A 16,812-nucleotide genomic window follows, 5' to 3' on the forward strand; every position below is an offset into this window, starting at 1 on the left:
CCCTTCATTACTCTAGATCATATTAAACTCATGTTCGTTGTAAACATGAGGGTGCCTGGCCACTCAGCCAGGCGCTCTGATTGGCCAGGAGTTGAGCGGTCAGCTCATTCGTGTATTAAATGAATGTTGCCTGGGCATTGTCCTTGAGGGGCTTTTCATCGCTCCAGACCAGTCTCGCCCAGTCGCACACACAAATGTACACACATACATTGATGTGCAACCTATTCATGCATGTGTGCGTTGTTTTTTTTTATTTTCTTTTTTATTAAAATAACTGGCCCTTCCTCAGCAGGCAGAAGAATGGTGCATTGATTATGTATGCTCGGAGGAGAGTTACTGCGTGTGTGTGTGTGTGTGGAGCTTGGGAGCATTATGTCATTTTGTGTGGTCAGTTGTTGAAATATTATACTGGCTTGAGTGGAACTAGTAATAACCTGAATGTTTCTTCCTGCGTCCGCCATGTTTCTGCCGTGATGGTCATGTGAATAGGAGAAGTGGGCCGGAGAACTTTTTCACACTTTCCTTGCTGTTTGGAATTTATTGACTTTACTACTTCCACTTGTTCATGCTGCTGATGTAAGAGTTTATAGTCCAAAATGATCAGGTAAATCTTTAATAATTCTTATACTGAGACACTATAAGCCCTACATTTTTATTTGCAGAAAGTATCATCAGGAATAAGATGATGTCACTTGTGTCTGTATGTCCATTCTTAATAACTTCAGTTGGGTTTATGATATCTACAATGTGGTGCAACTTTTTCCTGTATAATTGTTTTTGTCACCCATTTCTTGAGCATTTTCAAAATGTTCATCTTATGAAGAAAAACATTAGGTTCGCTTTATTGATTGAAAATGGGTAACATTTATGGGGTGTAATACATGTGTGTAAACCTGTTTGGATCGAGAGGCTTCGAGTTAAAAAATGTTATGCCATGGCAGTTTCTGAGGATAATACCCCCCCCCCCCTCTTGCTCTCTATCTGATATTGACTTTTATTGATAATGATTATATGTTTGGTTAAAAAAGGAATCCTGTCACCATTCTGTGACATCTAATTGGCTCTGGCAGACACACACACAGATGCATAATATCACAACCCACAGAAACATCAATCCTTTCACTATTGGTCTTAAATCATTTAGTCTAATTAAAAGGTTTTTTTGAAGCTTCACATGGTCTAGATTAAAAGTGATTTTGATTTACTATCACTTGATCTACAACACTTGGTTTGATTAAAAGTTTGTTGACCTTTATATGGTCCCACTTGGTTTAAAGTTATATCGGTTCACTATCATTTGGTCTCCTACCACTTGGTCTAATTCAAAGTTTATTGAACTTCACATGGCCTATTAGCTTCATCTAAAGTTGTTTTGGTTCACTGTCACTTGGTCTCCTACCACTTGGTCTAATTCAAAGTTTACAAGGTATTGTTTAAAAATGTAATATTTAGCAAATTAATAATATAGTTACAGTGTAAGCATTGGATCTATCCCTAATATTTTTCATACTGTCTAAATCTAAAGTTTTTTTAATTACTATTACTTTGTCTCCACTCATGTTATCTTATCAAAAGTCTGTAAATCTTCATTTAAAGTAATTTAGGCCATTCTCACTTTGGTCTCCTACCACATAGTCTAATTAAAAGGTTCTCAAGCTTCAAATGGTCTAACTTTCAACCAGTTTGTCTACATACTTCCACTTGATTTGAAAATCAGTTCATCTTATATCATATTTGGCTCAAGAACTTGGGCTACGTTTGATATCAGCTAAGACAAAATAGTAATTAGACAAGGGATTGTTTCTTCTATATAAATTCATTTTATTAAACATATAGTGTGTGACAATATCTCTATGTAATCAACTTGTTGTTTGAGTGGACTTGACATTTTTAAAGTGAAAATTTAGTGATTGTGTTATCATATCATATCTGTGACAATCTTTCTTATACAGTAGGCCTATTTAGACACCTGATGTGGAAAAGGCTTTAATTCCAATTTACCTTGAATACATGTATGATATCTCATTGGAGCATGTTCTCTGTAAACCTGTCTATTAAGACCAACTGTAAACACTCTCAGAAATATTTTTACCCCCAAAAAATAAGTTGGTTAAAATATGTACCCACCAGCTCTTGGGTAAAAACAAAATTGCATGCAAAATGAATATAAAGGATATTAAAAAGTTATTTGTTTTCATATAATCACACTATCAACATGTAAGTCTACGGTATATAAATAATACAATTAAGAAACTAAAAAAAATGTTGATGATAACCCTTTACAAGGAATATATTGCAATTTAAAGTTTTGTTTTGTTTTTCCTTCTTAAATGTGCATTTTGTAATATTTGCGGGGCCAGGCTCGATTAGCACTTGTGCTATTTTCTGGTCCCATTTACCATCATATTTTTATACATGTGTAACTGTTATGCAATTTGTTTCATCACCTGTAAACATGTGAATATTGCTGGTAAATAAATAAATCAAATCAGATTTAACCAACAGTTGGTTGGTTCATATTTTAACCAACTTTTTGGTGGGATAAACAATTCTGAGAGTGTTATAAAGATTACTTTGATTTTTTCTAATGTGATAGATACATGTCACACATTACATCTTTTCAGTCTCTTTATTTAGTAGTAGTTTGCAGTTTTGATTGTACACAATTCATTTTATGGGAAAACATCTATTCAATTCAACACAATTCATTTTATGAGAAAACATATATAGTGTATATATGTTATCCCATAATATGAATTGAATTGTGTACAATTATAACTACAAACAGCTAAAAGAGACCAGTTTTTATTTTTTTTATGTTTTTCTGAGCATAGGTAGGGTCACTTATGAGGAGTTGAAGACTGTATAGGCCTATGCAGTTACACATTTACCCTCAAAAATCATTTTAAACACTGTTTTGTCCCAGCATGGATATAAAAACAATTCCTTGATCTATCTTGGTAAACTTTGAAATATGATTAGGCCTGCACTGAGACAATGTTGCCTAGCTGGGACGTTCCTATTCCTTAAAATGTTAAACTCTATGTAAAGTGGAGACGAGCGGAGTAATTCCCCTCATCCTCCTACGCGGAAAAAAGTCCCTGTGAAAACGTATGACCCTTTTATCCAATTTACTACCAATAGCACTGCTCTGCCTGAAAACAATTTACCACATCACTTTTGGTCTCTTTGCCAATCAAATCTCTCAACGTTGCCATGGTAACAGAGGTGAGGGCTAAAGCACTTTCATATCTTCATTACAGCATTTTTGAAACATACCGAGTATATGGTAGGCTCCAAGTAAATTCGGTTCAGCGTTCACTGTGTCAGTTAACACGGGATATAATGGTGTCAGAGATGTATTTTAGGTCATATATGATATATTGTGTCATATAATTATCCCTTTGTCGTACAGATGAAGATATAAATTCCTTTGAACAATGTCAGTTGAGGTATTTGCTGAGGTATTTCCTGTTGTAGACTGTGCATGACGAATTTGAACATGTTCATAGCCACAATTTGACCTTTTTCACACATCTGTTATATTTTTGTTTTTTCCCCTGAAAGTAAAACCACATATTCATGAATATCCAACATTTGAAGATAAGGAGTCATTTTTTTTTAAATTTAGTAAGCAGATAAATAGATGAAACATTTTCATAACCCACAAGTTGAACTTTTTCATATATCTAAGATATATATTTCTTTACCCTAAATGCAAAACCCACATAGATTGTTCATGAATATCCAAAATATAGCTGTGAATCCAGTTTTGATTTTGTAAGCAGATGGTTTCTCATTTCTCAATGATTGAGTCTCGATCTTTTTATCTTTCAATAGTTTTTTGCCTGGTTCTCAATGGAAAATGGAATGAGAGAAACTTGGCTGATATCCATATGACTTCACAATGGTGAATGTGTATTGTCAATCAAAGCCTATTCAGTATTTTAATGATGTCGCAGTTTCTCTCATTCATGATTCATGAGATGATTGTTTGTGAGTTTCAGCATGGACCTAGGTCCATGGTTTCAGTTATGCATTCCAATGACAAGATTATACATCTTTAGGTGGTTTCAAACCGCCTCGATCATAAGAAGCGTCGTGGAGCGTTGTGGCCCAGTGGATTAGTCTTCTGTCTTTGAAACAGAGGGTCGTGGGTTAGAATCCCAGCCATGAAGTAATTTTCTTCAGCAAGATATTCATCCACATTGTTCTGCACTCAACCCAGGTGAGGTGAATGGGTACCTGGCAGGAATTTATTCCTTGAAATGTGTGTGCGCTGTAATCTTAGTAATTACTGCTGCCAAGCTACAGCTGGGGTAATAATATCCAAGTCCTTTGGAAGCGCATAGAGACATTATTCACAATGTGACGTGCGCTATACAAGAACTGTATATTATTATTATTATTAAGAATCCCCGTTAAATTACGAGAACTTTTTTAGGCTAAAGAATACCCATGAATTATTCCTGCATTCACACCGCCACGAAACGTCCCCTTTTGGATAAGTTCCTGAAGTTACGAGCATGCGCAGTATGGTCTGATAGGCAGGCAAGGCGCGAGATTCAAAATCACTAGCTCAGCAGCCACCCACGGCGCCCGCGCCTAACTACACGCTGGGCTTAAAGTTCCCATAAATTGCTTTCACATTGCCAAAATACCTGCGACCTTGGAAAAATCCCCGCGAAAGTTCTCGTAATTTTGACAAGTACCTACTATTTAGTGGGTATTTTATTTCGGGGAGATAACGCGTAATTTGCTTTCACATTGCCAATATTACCTGGTATTTTCTGATCGGGGTAAATTTCCCGATCAGAAAATACCTGGAACTGATGAACTTCGAGGCGGTCTGAAACCACCTTTTGATGATGTATGAATCTTGATGATGTACACTTCACACTAATAATCTGGGGTGTTACAAACATACACCAGTTGGTGCTTCTAGAGGACCACGTCCTGAGTTGTTAAAATTACACGGTAGAAATTGAACGAATCAACAATTCTGATGAAATTAATAAGTAATATATATTTCTTATATAGATTTGATATCAAATCACCGAGTGCTTTTGAAGCTTCATATTATTTCAGATTATGCTAATAATTTGCAATGAACATAAACATACAGGCTCTCAAAGTTCAAAGTTCGTCTTTATTCATCCATATCAGAAAATTGTTTTGTTCACAACTTTGAGTCAATAAACATCAAAATACCATATTAAACATATAAAGCTATTATTACATAAACATATACAGTGAATGTGAACACACGTTTACATAATGGCTACAAACAAATAATGTACATAAAGCCTCCATTTGATATTATAAGTTACATAGATTATCTCTTAAAAATGTTTTCTTGTTTTGCACTTCTTTCTCTGTTGATAGGGCGGAACGATCTCGCCATGCTGCTAAGATGCGTAGAGACAAGGAGACGGAGGAGATCTCTGCGCTATCCAAGCTACTTCCTTACCCGGAGGAAGTCACCAGGAGACTCGATAAAGGCTCCATCATCAGACTCACTACCAGCTATCTGAGAATGAAGAAGTTTTCACAGAGAGGTAAGATAGATATTGATGGGTAAGAAGTACAGTGTGTTCCAGAAAAAGGAATAGTGATTATTAGATATCTTAGCCCTCTCCAAGCTACTTATACTGGATGAAGTCACCATGGGGGCTAGATAAAGGCTCCATCATCAGACTCACTACCAGCCATGGCCCGTTCTCATTACACTTTCTAAAACTAGTTTACTGGAAACCGGTTCAGGAAACCAGTTTGGAAGATCGCTTTGCTAGCGTTCCCATTTGATCATTCGAAATTTATTTTCAAAATCACCTCATGTAAAGTGATTTTGTTGCTACGGGAATGCTCTCATTGAGGTGACACGTTTCATGCGAAATTGGAAACCGCAGCATGGGCATTCTACACACAGTGTGTGGAGTAGCGCGTTCAAAATGTGCAAAGATCTCTTCCTGGAGAACGGTTGTGTTCTCACTTACGCTAAAACCTGTTTAACGAGGCAAAGCGATCTTGAAAACTACATCGCGAGGTGGTTTTATGAACCGGTTTGGAAGATTGCTTCCAAGATCGCTTCGACCGTTCTCATTACGCATTAAACTAGTTTCAGGAAGGTAGTGAGAACAGTGTCCATGTGAGGATGAACAAGTTTTCACAGAGAGGTAGGGTGACTGTAAAAATAAGTGTTGATGGGTAAGACACTAGCCTACAGTGTGTTCCAGAAAAAGTAATAGTGATTTTTAGATATTGTGGTTCTCTCTATTTCCTTACTGGAGGAAGTTACCAGGAGACTAGATAAAGGCTTCATCATCTATCTTAGAGGATGGCGAGTTGTATATTAAAAAAAATAAATGGTAAAACTACAATGTGTCCCATGAAAATAAGAAATATGACTGCTAGATATCACTATTATCAAATATGTTTCTGTCTATCTGAGAATGTAGAAGCTATCAGATAATGGTATCTTCACCCTAGCCTACCTTTATTAAGTTATTCTCATATCAAATAATTCTGAATTAAGTTACAAGCTACTTCCTACAATGAAAGTTATAGAGATTGGCGATTGTGCTTTGCCTGTATGTACTCACAAGAAGTAAAAATTGAGGCACCACCAGCCAGCCATCTCTGAATAGATGGGAATTTAATTATCTTGCAGTAATTGATCATAGATATTTATTTGATATCACAAAGGCATCAACATATAGAGGTTTTCAAAGGATACGTAAATTCTGTCTCATTTTTTTTTGTATTGTCTTGATGGTGATTTTTTTTCCTGATTGCTAAGAAAGCATGAATGCTTGTAAGCAAGCAACCAGAGGACCGACGGCTTAAGGTCCTCTCCAAAGGACCTGGTACTGAGGATTAATGCCTTACCAAAAGGCACTAGCTTTTCAAAATATAACGTGAGAATTTATTATGTTTATAAGATGGGGGGGGGGGGGGGGGTATTGGGAAGACCATTTTGCTTTTCCTGTTTTCTCCTTTTGGGTTGATTTGTATTTTGTGAAGTCTGCAGTCTGAGGTTGTGATCGACCCGCATACCCCCAATCAAATCATTTTAATTTGCCACGTTTTGACAGAATATTACGTCTTCATGGCTATATAATTATAAATTGCTTCAGAATGCTTAGTTAGATACCTTGTCTATAAATATCACCACTTTCATGCTCTCTTGCAACTTGAACAGTCGTCTGACCCTCAAATCTCCAAGCTAAATGGAATTAGGCAATCTTGAATAGCGAAAATTGATTAATTAGTGCCAGTTTAGCCTTGATCTACAAGCCCTGTATCCATGATTATGCATGCTTTGTTGATAACATCTAATTGATGGGGTAATCTATTTTTCAAAGACTTGATCAATAGCCCCAAAGCAGGTTTTGTATTTTCACCCCCGTGATCTTGATGTATTTATGCAATTTAGTTCCGTAAATCGGCAACCGTTTTATAGTATCTGCTCAAAAACACTTTAATTCTGTGAATACCTTTGTGTGACATTGTTGTCGGGACTCCATGACAAATGACAGTGCAATTCAGTGGGTCATGTGTGAGATTTGCATGGATGGAATTTGGCTGTATAAAGCTATCGTTACTCCATTCTTCGCGTAACTCCACACCAACAAGAGAGCATTTCAAAGCTCCATGCACTCATACAGTAGAGAAGGTCATAGGCATAATTGAGTTGTATTTCATCCTTTCAAAGTGTGCACAATTGAGTAAAATTTGTATTAAGGTCATTCTCCATCCGTATATAGCGCCAATCTTGCCACCGCTGGTCTCTACACAGTATTATTGCTGTTGATGGGATGGTGTAAATACGATGGAAAAAAAAATGGGGGAAAAATGCTGGAACAAACGGGACATCAAAATGTCATTGAACTGATATAGGCTTGAATGGATGGATATAAATAACAGAATTTGATGATAGAAAAGATTAGGATATTCTTGATGTTATTTCATCATCTTTTTTATATAGTGGGATATCATTTCTTGTGTGACATCATAGCTAGGAATAAAATCAAGAGTGAAGAAAATGATAGAGTTATGGAGGGGGGGGGTAGAAAAGGACGAGTAAGAGAGAGGGGTAGTGAAAACAACATGTTTTTTTTTTTTGGGGGGGAGGGTTGCACTAAGTAACGTAATTTCTGTTTCTGATTATGAATTAAAGGTATTGTTTAATTTTGTGAGCAGCCGATTTAAAAAATTCTCAAACCAAGATGAAACATGTGTACAAGTGCATGTATTAGAACTAATAAACCCTGAAAACAACCATTTTTGAGAATGAAAAGCTAAAACTACAAGGCAAACCCCGATTTTGTAAATAGGCGTCTTATAGACGCCTAAATAGTACACATAAGTGTATGGGATGAAATTATGATGGTGTTTCCGGTCACTTTATATTCCAATTTTTGAAGCACTAAATAATTATTTTCAAACGCAATTTTTTTGGGGCTTCATTTTTGTAACATATCACAGACACAGGTGACAAGTGTGACCTTCTAGCTCAGATTTTTAAAAAGTCAAACCAATGTTAACCAATCACTTTAAGTGTGATTGGAAAGCCGTAGAGTTAAAAATTACTTACAAAGCTTCTTTTATGGGGTAAGCACAGTTTTTTTTTTATTGTTCAGTTGAGTGAAAGTGGAGCAATCATACATTATAATACACTATAATTAGGGACATCTATGGACCTTGAAGAACTGTTTCCGTTGTGTAATCATTGAAAAGACCTTAACGAGAAGTCTAGCATTAGCTAAAGTCTGGTGTAGTTGGGTAAAAATTTGCTAAATTTCGTATAAGCCTAGATGTTTGAATGGTAGACAATATTTAAGGGGTTAATTATGATCCAAGCAGAGAAAAAAAAATCACACAGGGGATCGGGGCAATGTTGCCTCCCAGGTGTTTTATAATTTCATTTCTAGATCTTTAGTAGAGTCTCTTCTTTAGCAACTCCTTTCCTTTTTGTTTATGTATGTTTGAATGTTTGCGTCATTCTTTTGATTCTCTTTTTGAATTACCTTGAATTTTTTTCAATCCATCCTATGATTCAATCCGTATTTCTGTAATTCTTGTTCAGTTTAGTAGTTAAAATGTATAAAGCACATTCAATTTCAGTTTCAATTCAATTTCAATTGATTTATTGTCCATTAAAATCAAACACAATTTTATGAGGGAAAGGCTGATTTGCATTTGATAATTCATCTGAAAAGGCATATTTTGATTATTATCGGGTGCAGATGTGCATGTGTTCATGCATTCATAATCCCCATTGAGTTGGTAGATCAGCGTTTGTCTCGAAAAGTAGGTCAAAAGAGAAGTGAATGGTTGTCTGAAGAAACTGCATCTTAAGACGTCTTTCTAAGGAAAGATTGTTCCAGTGTCTGTCTATTTTTACGTCTTGCAGGAAACACCTGTTGATAGAAGAACTTCTTTTAAAGGAAATATCAGCCCATCGGAATAGGCTTCTCGTTTTATTCATGTATCCATTAATGACCATTAGGACTGAATTCAAGATTCACATAAGCCCAGACTTTTTAGATTTCATTGGAGAATTTTTTATACGAAAGGATATCTTATTTCGTTGATGAGGTGCACTGAAGTAAGGGGGATCAGAAATTCTGAGGAGATTTGTGACATTTTCAGTTGTCTTCACTATGGGGCAGAAAATGAGGTATAAATACTTGTTTTTAAGTATTATATGAGTCATTACACCCAGCTGATTTTCTTTTTCAATATGATAACCCAGTATACTACTACTTTCAAAACAGAAAAAAAAAATCCCGGTTGAAATGTGTAAATCACAATGAATCCTGGCTAATTATGTATATGCAAACCATTATTTTTGTACATGTATGTCATCTCCCTGCAGAACTTTGTGAATATGAAATTTGTAATATATGTATATATATACATGTATATATATATATATCTGCAGTTAAGGCAAATTTTTTGTCTTCTTTCAATGTTCGAAATGTACCTTAACGCCCTCTACCTTCGACTTAACGTCTAAATGTGTATTATAACAGAATAAACCCATTCATAGACTTCGCCCTTACTTAGGATGTATGCATATATTATATGTATTATTGAAATTGATTTGTGAATGAGATTGATTGAACTTTAAATTTCAGTTCCTTGAATTAAGGTCAGACAATAGGCAATGAACACAATGGCGCAAATATTCACTAATGAATGATACGCGCCGTATAAGCTAAAACAACAACAACAACAACAACAGTTTTGAATTAATTTTTTTTTTTAGCTGATAATGTTTACAGAATATTCTCTGCATGATTTGCACTTTTCAGTCATGACATTTTAATCATATATTGTATTATTTGAGAAGTCAGGCTACACTCCACATTAATTTTCTACCATATATACAATTTGGACTGTGTATGTTAATTTATGAAAAATTCATGTTGCATTCTTCAGTCGTATACTGTACGTGCAACACAAAACCCTTGGAAGTCGGATATAAAAATGCATCCCCATGTTCTATAGCACGGTATAATGAAGACGCTGAGGCACTCAAAAGCTCGCCTAAGTGCAATTTCAGGCTCCGAAATGGAGGAATAGAGAGGGTTAGGAGAGAGTAGGAAAGCGGGTTAATCTCATTTGGCTGTCTGCTCTTGTAATCTACGGAGTAGTGTTCTAGCCCTATATCTGTATGTCACATCTCATCATTAAGAACATCACACAGAGGAGAGTTTGAGTCATGAAGACACAATCACATCTGATCACCTTCTATTACTCCTGCTCTATGTCCCGACTTGACTCTATCCTCCGTCGTTGTCGTCGTCGGCAACCCTCGACTCGAAGTGACGGAGGGAAAAAAAAAACACATAGCATTCCCATCGTGGTAATAACTCTGTATGGTGTAACTGGTAGATTTTATCAAGGATAAAGAAGAAAGTGTGTTGTGGTATTTATTACATATATGAAATGTTACTTTGTCACTGACCAGGAGAAAATGATTTAAATTTTTTACTATAATCTAATGAAATTTGAATTAATGGGGTTTTTTATGCAGTGTGCACCTTATACCTTTGAGAAGCCCATAATACCAAATTATTACGGTAAATAAAATGAATATGGATAAACAATAAATGATAAATTAGTGATTAGCTTTATTTGTATTGTGTTCTCTCCATTATATTGATTTGCTGAATTAGAAATAAAAAGTAATAAAATCAGTGAACTTAATATAGATCACTTAAGATCAGTTATTTGTAGTTTCAATCTGTAGTACGTAGGCAATAGCCAAGTATCGGCCTTTCATTGTTATGCCATTGTTCTTTGCAGGGGTCATGAAATTACAAATATATCAATATGAGATTGACTTTATAATTTTTTTATACTATTCATCATTGTTTGTCAGTCAAAGAAGAGTTTTTCTTTCCTATTCCATTCCAATTAAAAGAAATGAATATCAAATTTGTGTGTATGCTATAAATTGAAAATTCTACATACATGTATATTTCTGTGTGATAATTGTGTGTTACAACTCTGTGAGTCATGTGATTGTAGGTGCACGGCAGTGTAGAGGCTGACTGTGACAAAGAATCCATCGTTCAGATAATTAGAGATTTGCTATATCATTGCCTTAATCAATTATCCAGTAGCTCTTGAAAAATGGGTTTTTAATAGAGCTTGCCATCAGCTTTCACATTGGGATTATCCCACAGTGAAGAAACTTGTCTATCATTAAAAAATATGATATTTCGTGGGTACGATCAACTAGCTTATATGTTGTTTGGTGAGAGGTTTAATTGTAATGATATCCCATTTAAATTGTTCAGAGTAGGCTATATAGGCCTAATCTTCCAAAGTGAAGATCATGGGATCATGATATAACTGAGGAGGCGATGGTACGTCTCCTTACTTGAAAACAGAAGGTTGTCATTTGCTTTATCTTGAGTTTTATTGAATGTTTAAGCTTTGAGCTACAATGTGTTGTACTAAAACAATCATGTTCAATTTTATTTAATTGGAAAAAAAATGAAGTGGAAATCTCTATGACTTAAAGTGTATTCACATTTGATAATTTCTATATTATCTCTGGATTGGTCTTTCTGATTAATAGGTTGATGATTTACGAAGTAGCGTGGTATTGAAGAAAAAATAAAATGAAATAAAAAGGAGCAACTCTTTAAATGAAAGAAAAAGCCCACAAATTTTACAATTACCCAATTGTATTGGGAGGGTGGGATAGCCCCTAAAAATAAAATTATTTCCTATACCCTGATCTGATAGGGGGATAATCTGAAAAGTTTTCTGGCCATCTTCCCTCAAAAGTTCTCTTCTATGCCATCCATTGGTCCCTGTATAGTCTCTACCAGCACAAACTTTGTATCGCTTCTTTATTGTTTATTTTCATCAATTTCCACTTGATCTAGCTTATTTAGTTGTTGCCAGTACCAGTTCAGTTCTGTCAATTACCAGTGAAGTTTGTATTTGCGTGGGGGTATCCAGATGCATGCTGGGTCATTCGCAATGCAAAGTTCATCCAGTGGTCACGAAGCAGCAAAGGTTTAGCACCATCACCAATCCGACCCAATAGCTCTTTTGTCCTCAATGTGCATTGATGAAGTTAGGCATACAATAATTAGCTATGAATTATCAATTGACTCTGCAAAGGGGGGGGGGGGGGGGTGATTAACTATTTAATTCATGCAGCAATGAAGCAAAACTTCTATTATCTACTAATTGAAAAACCTTCCTTTACTTTAAATGAGTTTATTCCCGGAGGCTGATGAAAAGACGAGTTTATACTTGTTGATTTGGAAAGAAGAGAATTAATTGATATTATTCATAAGTGCCCTTTTATACTTTCGTTGTGAAATTATATAGTTTTAGTTGTGTGATTTGCTTTTTTATCTTAAATCCTAAGTCTTTATTATTTCCACCAGTTATAATCCAATTTCAAAGATATTAATGGTGTTGTTGTAATAAAGGAACTGACAGTCTAATTAGAGAATTACAGCAAGATTTTCTTTTTATTGATTATATTTCTATTTTGCTTTATTATCATGTAGCATCATAATTGTTAATACACAATGTTGTGCACAAAATTAAGCCATTACTGTATATCAAACAAGTGCGTGTTTGCATTACTCACGTCATATACAGGCTGACTCATGCTATTTAATTAGTTTTCCTTGGAAATGTGAAAAAAATGCATTCATTGTTTCAGTTCATGAGCATTTTAAGCAGAGGTATCCTGTAAAAAAAATGGATGAAATTGAAAATACAATACAACCTGTCTTTAAGACCACCGAAGGGAAATAGAAAAAAGTGCACACTGGAGGCAAGTGGCCATTATAGGTAGGTTATATAGCACATTCCTTTAGAATGGGGACAAGTTTGGTGGCCACTGAAGACAGGTTTCATAAAGGATATGTAATGACCACCTAGACAGGTTTTACCATGGTTTTACCGTGTAATGATAGTCATTGGCACTGGCTTTTCACAGATTGATGAAAGTTGTCGTAAAATTTAAAAGAGAGACTATGGCTGCGTTATGATTGTCTTCACTGCTGCATGGATATCCATGACACCACACGGTGTACCAATTATCAAGTCTAAGGGCCTGCTGACGTATAACGTATAACCCTGATACTTCTGTCATGATAAAGATGGCATTCCTATCAGTTTATATTAATTGCAAATCAATGCCAAATTATCAGTTAACAACGAGGCCAGTGGAGTACCCTCACTTGTCAGTGCCGGCATGAAATCTTACACAATTTTTTGTCAACCAACGCTTTCATACACCTTAAATGTTTCTTTTTTTTTGCCTTGAACATTAACTGGTATGATATTTTATTGTCCTACTCAGCAGGAGTGATCTAGTCCCCGTTTCATAAAAGATGCAAATTTTCAATAACAGTTAAAAGCTACTGAAATTCTTCAATTTGAATGGCTGATGGGAAACTTGTTAAAGATCGTCATGTTTTTATTTTCATCATAAAATGTCTTAGAGACGGGACCCATGCAGATCGGAGAAAAAGTGTAAGGTACCCGGTCACATAATAGAGAACATACATGCAACTTTCTGAAATGGGATTCTCGCTTTCAGAGTTCCTTAACAACATGTGTGATTTTTTCCAAGAATTACATTAAAAAAGTGCAGTGTTGATGAGGTCATCACACTATCCTGTTGTATTATCATGTCTAGAATCATGACTTTTTAAAGAAAAACATACTTTTTATTATCAGTTAAAATGAGACTTTTTTTAAGTTCCTGGTATAGTCATTGCAGGGTCCCGTGCAAGAAGGAATGGCGTTGGGTTTCATGTTAAATATGTAATGGCAGATTTTATCCTTGGGTATTATCTGCTGGTATATCGTCAGAATACCTTGTTTATCTCTGCCATTACTGGCTTTTATAATTGCAATCATGATTTCAATTCATTTAAATGTTATTTTTTAATTAAGAATTTAAGTGATTGCATGTGGGTTCAGCAAGGGGATTCATCACTCGGTCTTTTGTATTCCTATGCATTATTAATGTATGCGTTTATTAACAAGGTCATTTTTTCATACTGTGTTCATCTCATGATGTTTATATTTTGATGATACCTGTATATATTCCCAATCATGATGAACATTATCAGTGTAAAGTAAAATCATCCTTAGTAATAATTTTTCTTGTTGATAGAGGCATGATTTATGAGAACAGTCATGGTTGTTCGATTGCAGGAATGAGTTGTTCAAATAACTCTATATTAATTAATTCAGTGTTCTTTATTTTCGTTCTTCTTTAAACGTTAAAAGTTATGAATAGACTTGAAGAGGAAGTCCACCCTGGCCATTAGTTGGTTTTAATAAAGCAGAAAAATTAGGGGAAAATGAGTCCATGGACTATTTTCAGTTAGTTAACTATAGAACGTAAAAGACTGGATCTGCAGTTAAAATGCAGATCGAAGGAAAAATCAGCTGATACCTATAACTAATGAAACACCGGTTTATCAATTGTGACGTCACTGCGCATGGCATAAAATATGCGCAGATCATAATGCGCACAAACATATCTGTGGAACGTCCTTAAAGAACTAGCTGAGTACAGGGTCATAGTGATGTTTTTCTTCCATCTGGTAGAGCTCCATGAGGTTCACCAAACTTCTTCACAGAATTTTGAAATTTTGAGTAGAAAATTATTTACGCTAATTTATACGAAATGTATTCATAAATCACAGAAAATGCCTTTTCTTTATTTGTTGACCGATATTGATTTTTTTTTGTTCCATCTGAGAGCTATACGAGGTTCACCAAACTTCTACACAGAATTTAGAAATTTTAACTAGAAAATTATTTATGCTTATTTATACAAAATTTATTCATAAATCACAAAAATGCTTCTTCTCTGTCATTTCTTCATCAATTTAAATTCTGTTTCCTCAATATATGTCTCCAATATAATTCACTACAATGTCAACTGGGCTGAAATTAAAAATTGTGTTACTTTTTTTTGCGAGATGCCGGATGAGCTCCACATCATTGATGAGCTAGTTTAATTAATAAAAAGATGGGGAGTGATTATAATAAGTTAATTTTAATTTCAATCACAGATACGTGACATGTGATTTTTTATGGTTTCTTCAGTGTGAGAATTGTATCAAGATGGCCTTATTTCATGTTTATCTTTATTATTTCTTTAATTTTTTAAAATAAAATGATGAATCTTTTAATAAAATATTCGCTTCTTTTAAAAATGTTATTATATGAATACTTTGTATGGAAAAAAAATGTTGCGTTCCATTTCAAGACAATGTATTTTTCATGTTTTTCTTGGGAACAATGTTTTGTTTTATTTATTTTGGGAATAAAAATGTTGAATACTTTGTTCTTCCTCAAAAAATGATGTGTTTTGTTTTTCATGTTGAAAATAAGATAAACACTTGAATCTCTTGTGTTTTTTGCAGAAGGAACAGCGTTATTGGATGAGCTGAAGAAAAAAGCGATTACAGCTGGACCTACAAATGAATCCTGTAAAGATAACGAAAAGTCACAAGTCAATGAAGGTGCTCTTATGCTTCAGGTAATAATCATACTTACAAACCAGGGGAGTGTTTCACCGAGATATAAATCTGATTAAAATTTGGTCTTGAATTCACGGTTTCATCCAGTATATAACTGCATCACCACAGATTACGGGTATGTTGCAAAAAGGGTTGTGTTTAATCAAAACTCAGGAAATCAGGGGGGTGTTTCACAAAGATTTAAGTATGACTTAGAGTCGTACTTATATACCTAGTTGTGTTGTTATGAAAGGCATGACCGCATTGCTCAGATCATACCAAGAGGATGCGCAAAACTGTGTATTAATCAATAAGATTGCGCCTTGCATATCATGTATGCGTCAGCATTTAAGTGCAACTCTAAGTCATACTTAAATCTCTGTGAAACACCCCCCAGGTGCAAGTCCACAATGCAGATACTTCTGATTGGTTGAATACCAAGAACTGTGTTCGATTGGAGTTGTATATTATTGCAAGATTTCTGCATGAGGTAGTTTTTTCATGCTCACGGGACACCGTCTTCTGCTTATAGACCGCATGCATGTGACATCATAATCTCATAGCGCCCTCCCTCCGAGGATATAGGAATCCATGTTGATGGAGGTGTCAGAGATGTGCCAGCTGCAGATCATCAACGCATGCATGGCAATGGCTTCAGCCTCTAAGATGGCGGCATGATGACGTCAGTGCATAAGGTCTATTAAACAATGAGATGGCGCGTTAAGCATATACATGTATGTATGATGGCACTTAAGCATGACTATTAGTCGGAGTTAAA

General features: G+C 35.2%; 1 protein-coding gene across 2 annotated transcripts in view; it reads left to right on the forward strand.

Moving 5' to 3' along the window:
- Positions 1-342: 342 nt before the first annotated feature.
- The window catches only part of LOC129264462 (uncharacterized), a 35,347-nt gene continuing 18,877 nt past the window's right edge, over positions 343-16,812 (forward strand). The window contains exons 1-3 of one of the 2 annotated variants that reach the window (XM_064102638.1): positions 343-604; positions 5,386-5,558; positions 15,939-16,054. In XM_064102638.1, coding sequence (XP_063958708.1) covers positions 597-604; positions 5,386-5,558; positions 15,939-16,054 — 297 coding nt within the window. In that variant the 5' untranslated portion in view covers positions 343-596. Of the gene's footprint in view, positions 605-5,385; positions 5,559-6,152; positions 6,177-15,938; positions 16,055-16,812 lie in introns of those variants that run through there. The other variant, XM_064102639.1, reaches the window with a different exon arrangement.

The sequence above is a fragment of the Lytechinus pictus genome, chromosome 7 (assembly GCF_037042905.1).
Source record: "Lytechinus pictus isolate F3 Inbred chromosome 7, Lp3.0, whole genome shotgun sequence".
Lineage (NCBI taxonomy): Eukaryota > Metazoa > Echinodermata > Echinoidea > Temnopleuroida > Toxopneustidae > Lytechinus > Lytechinus pictus.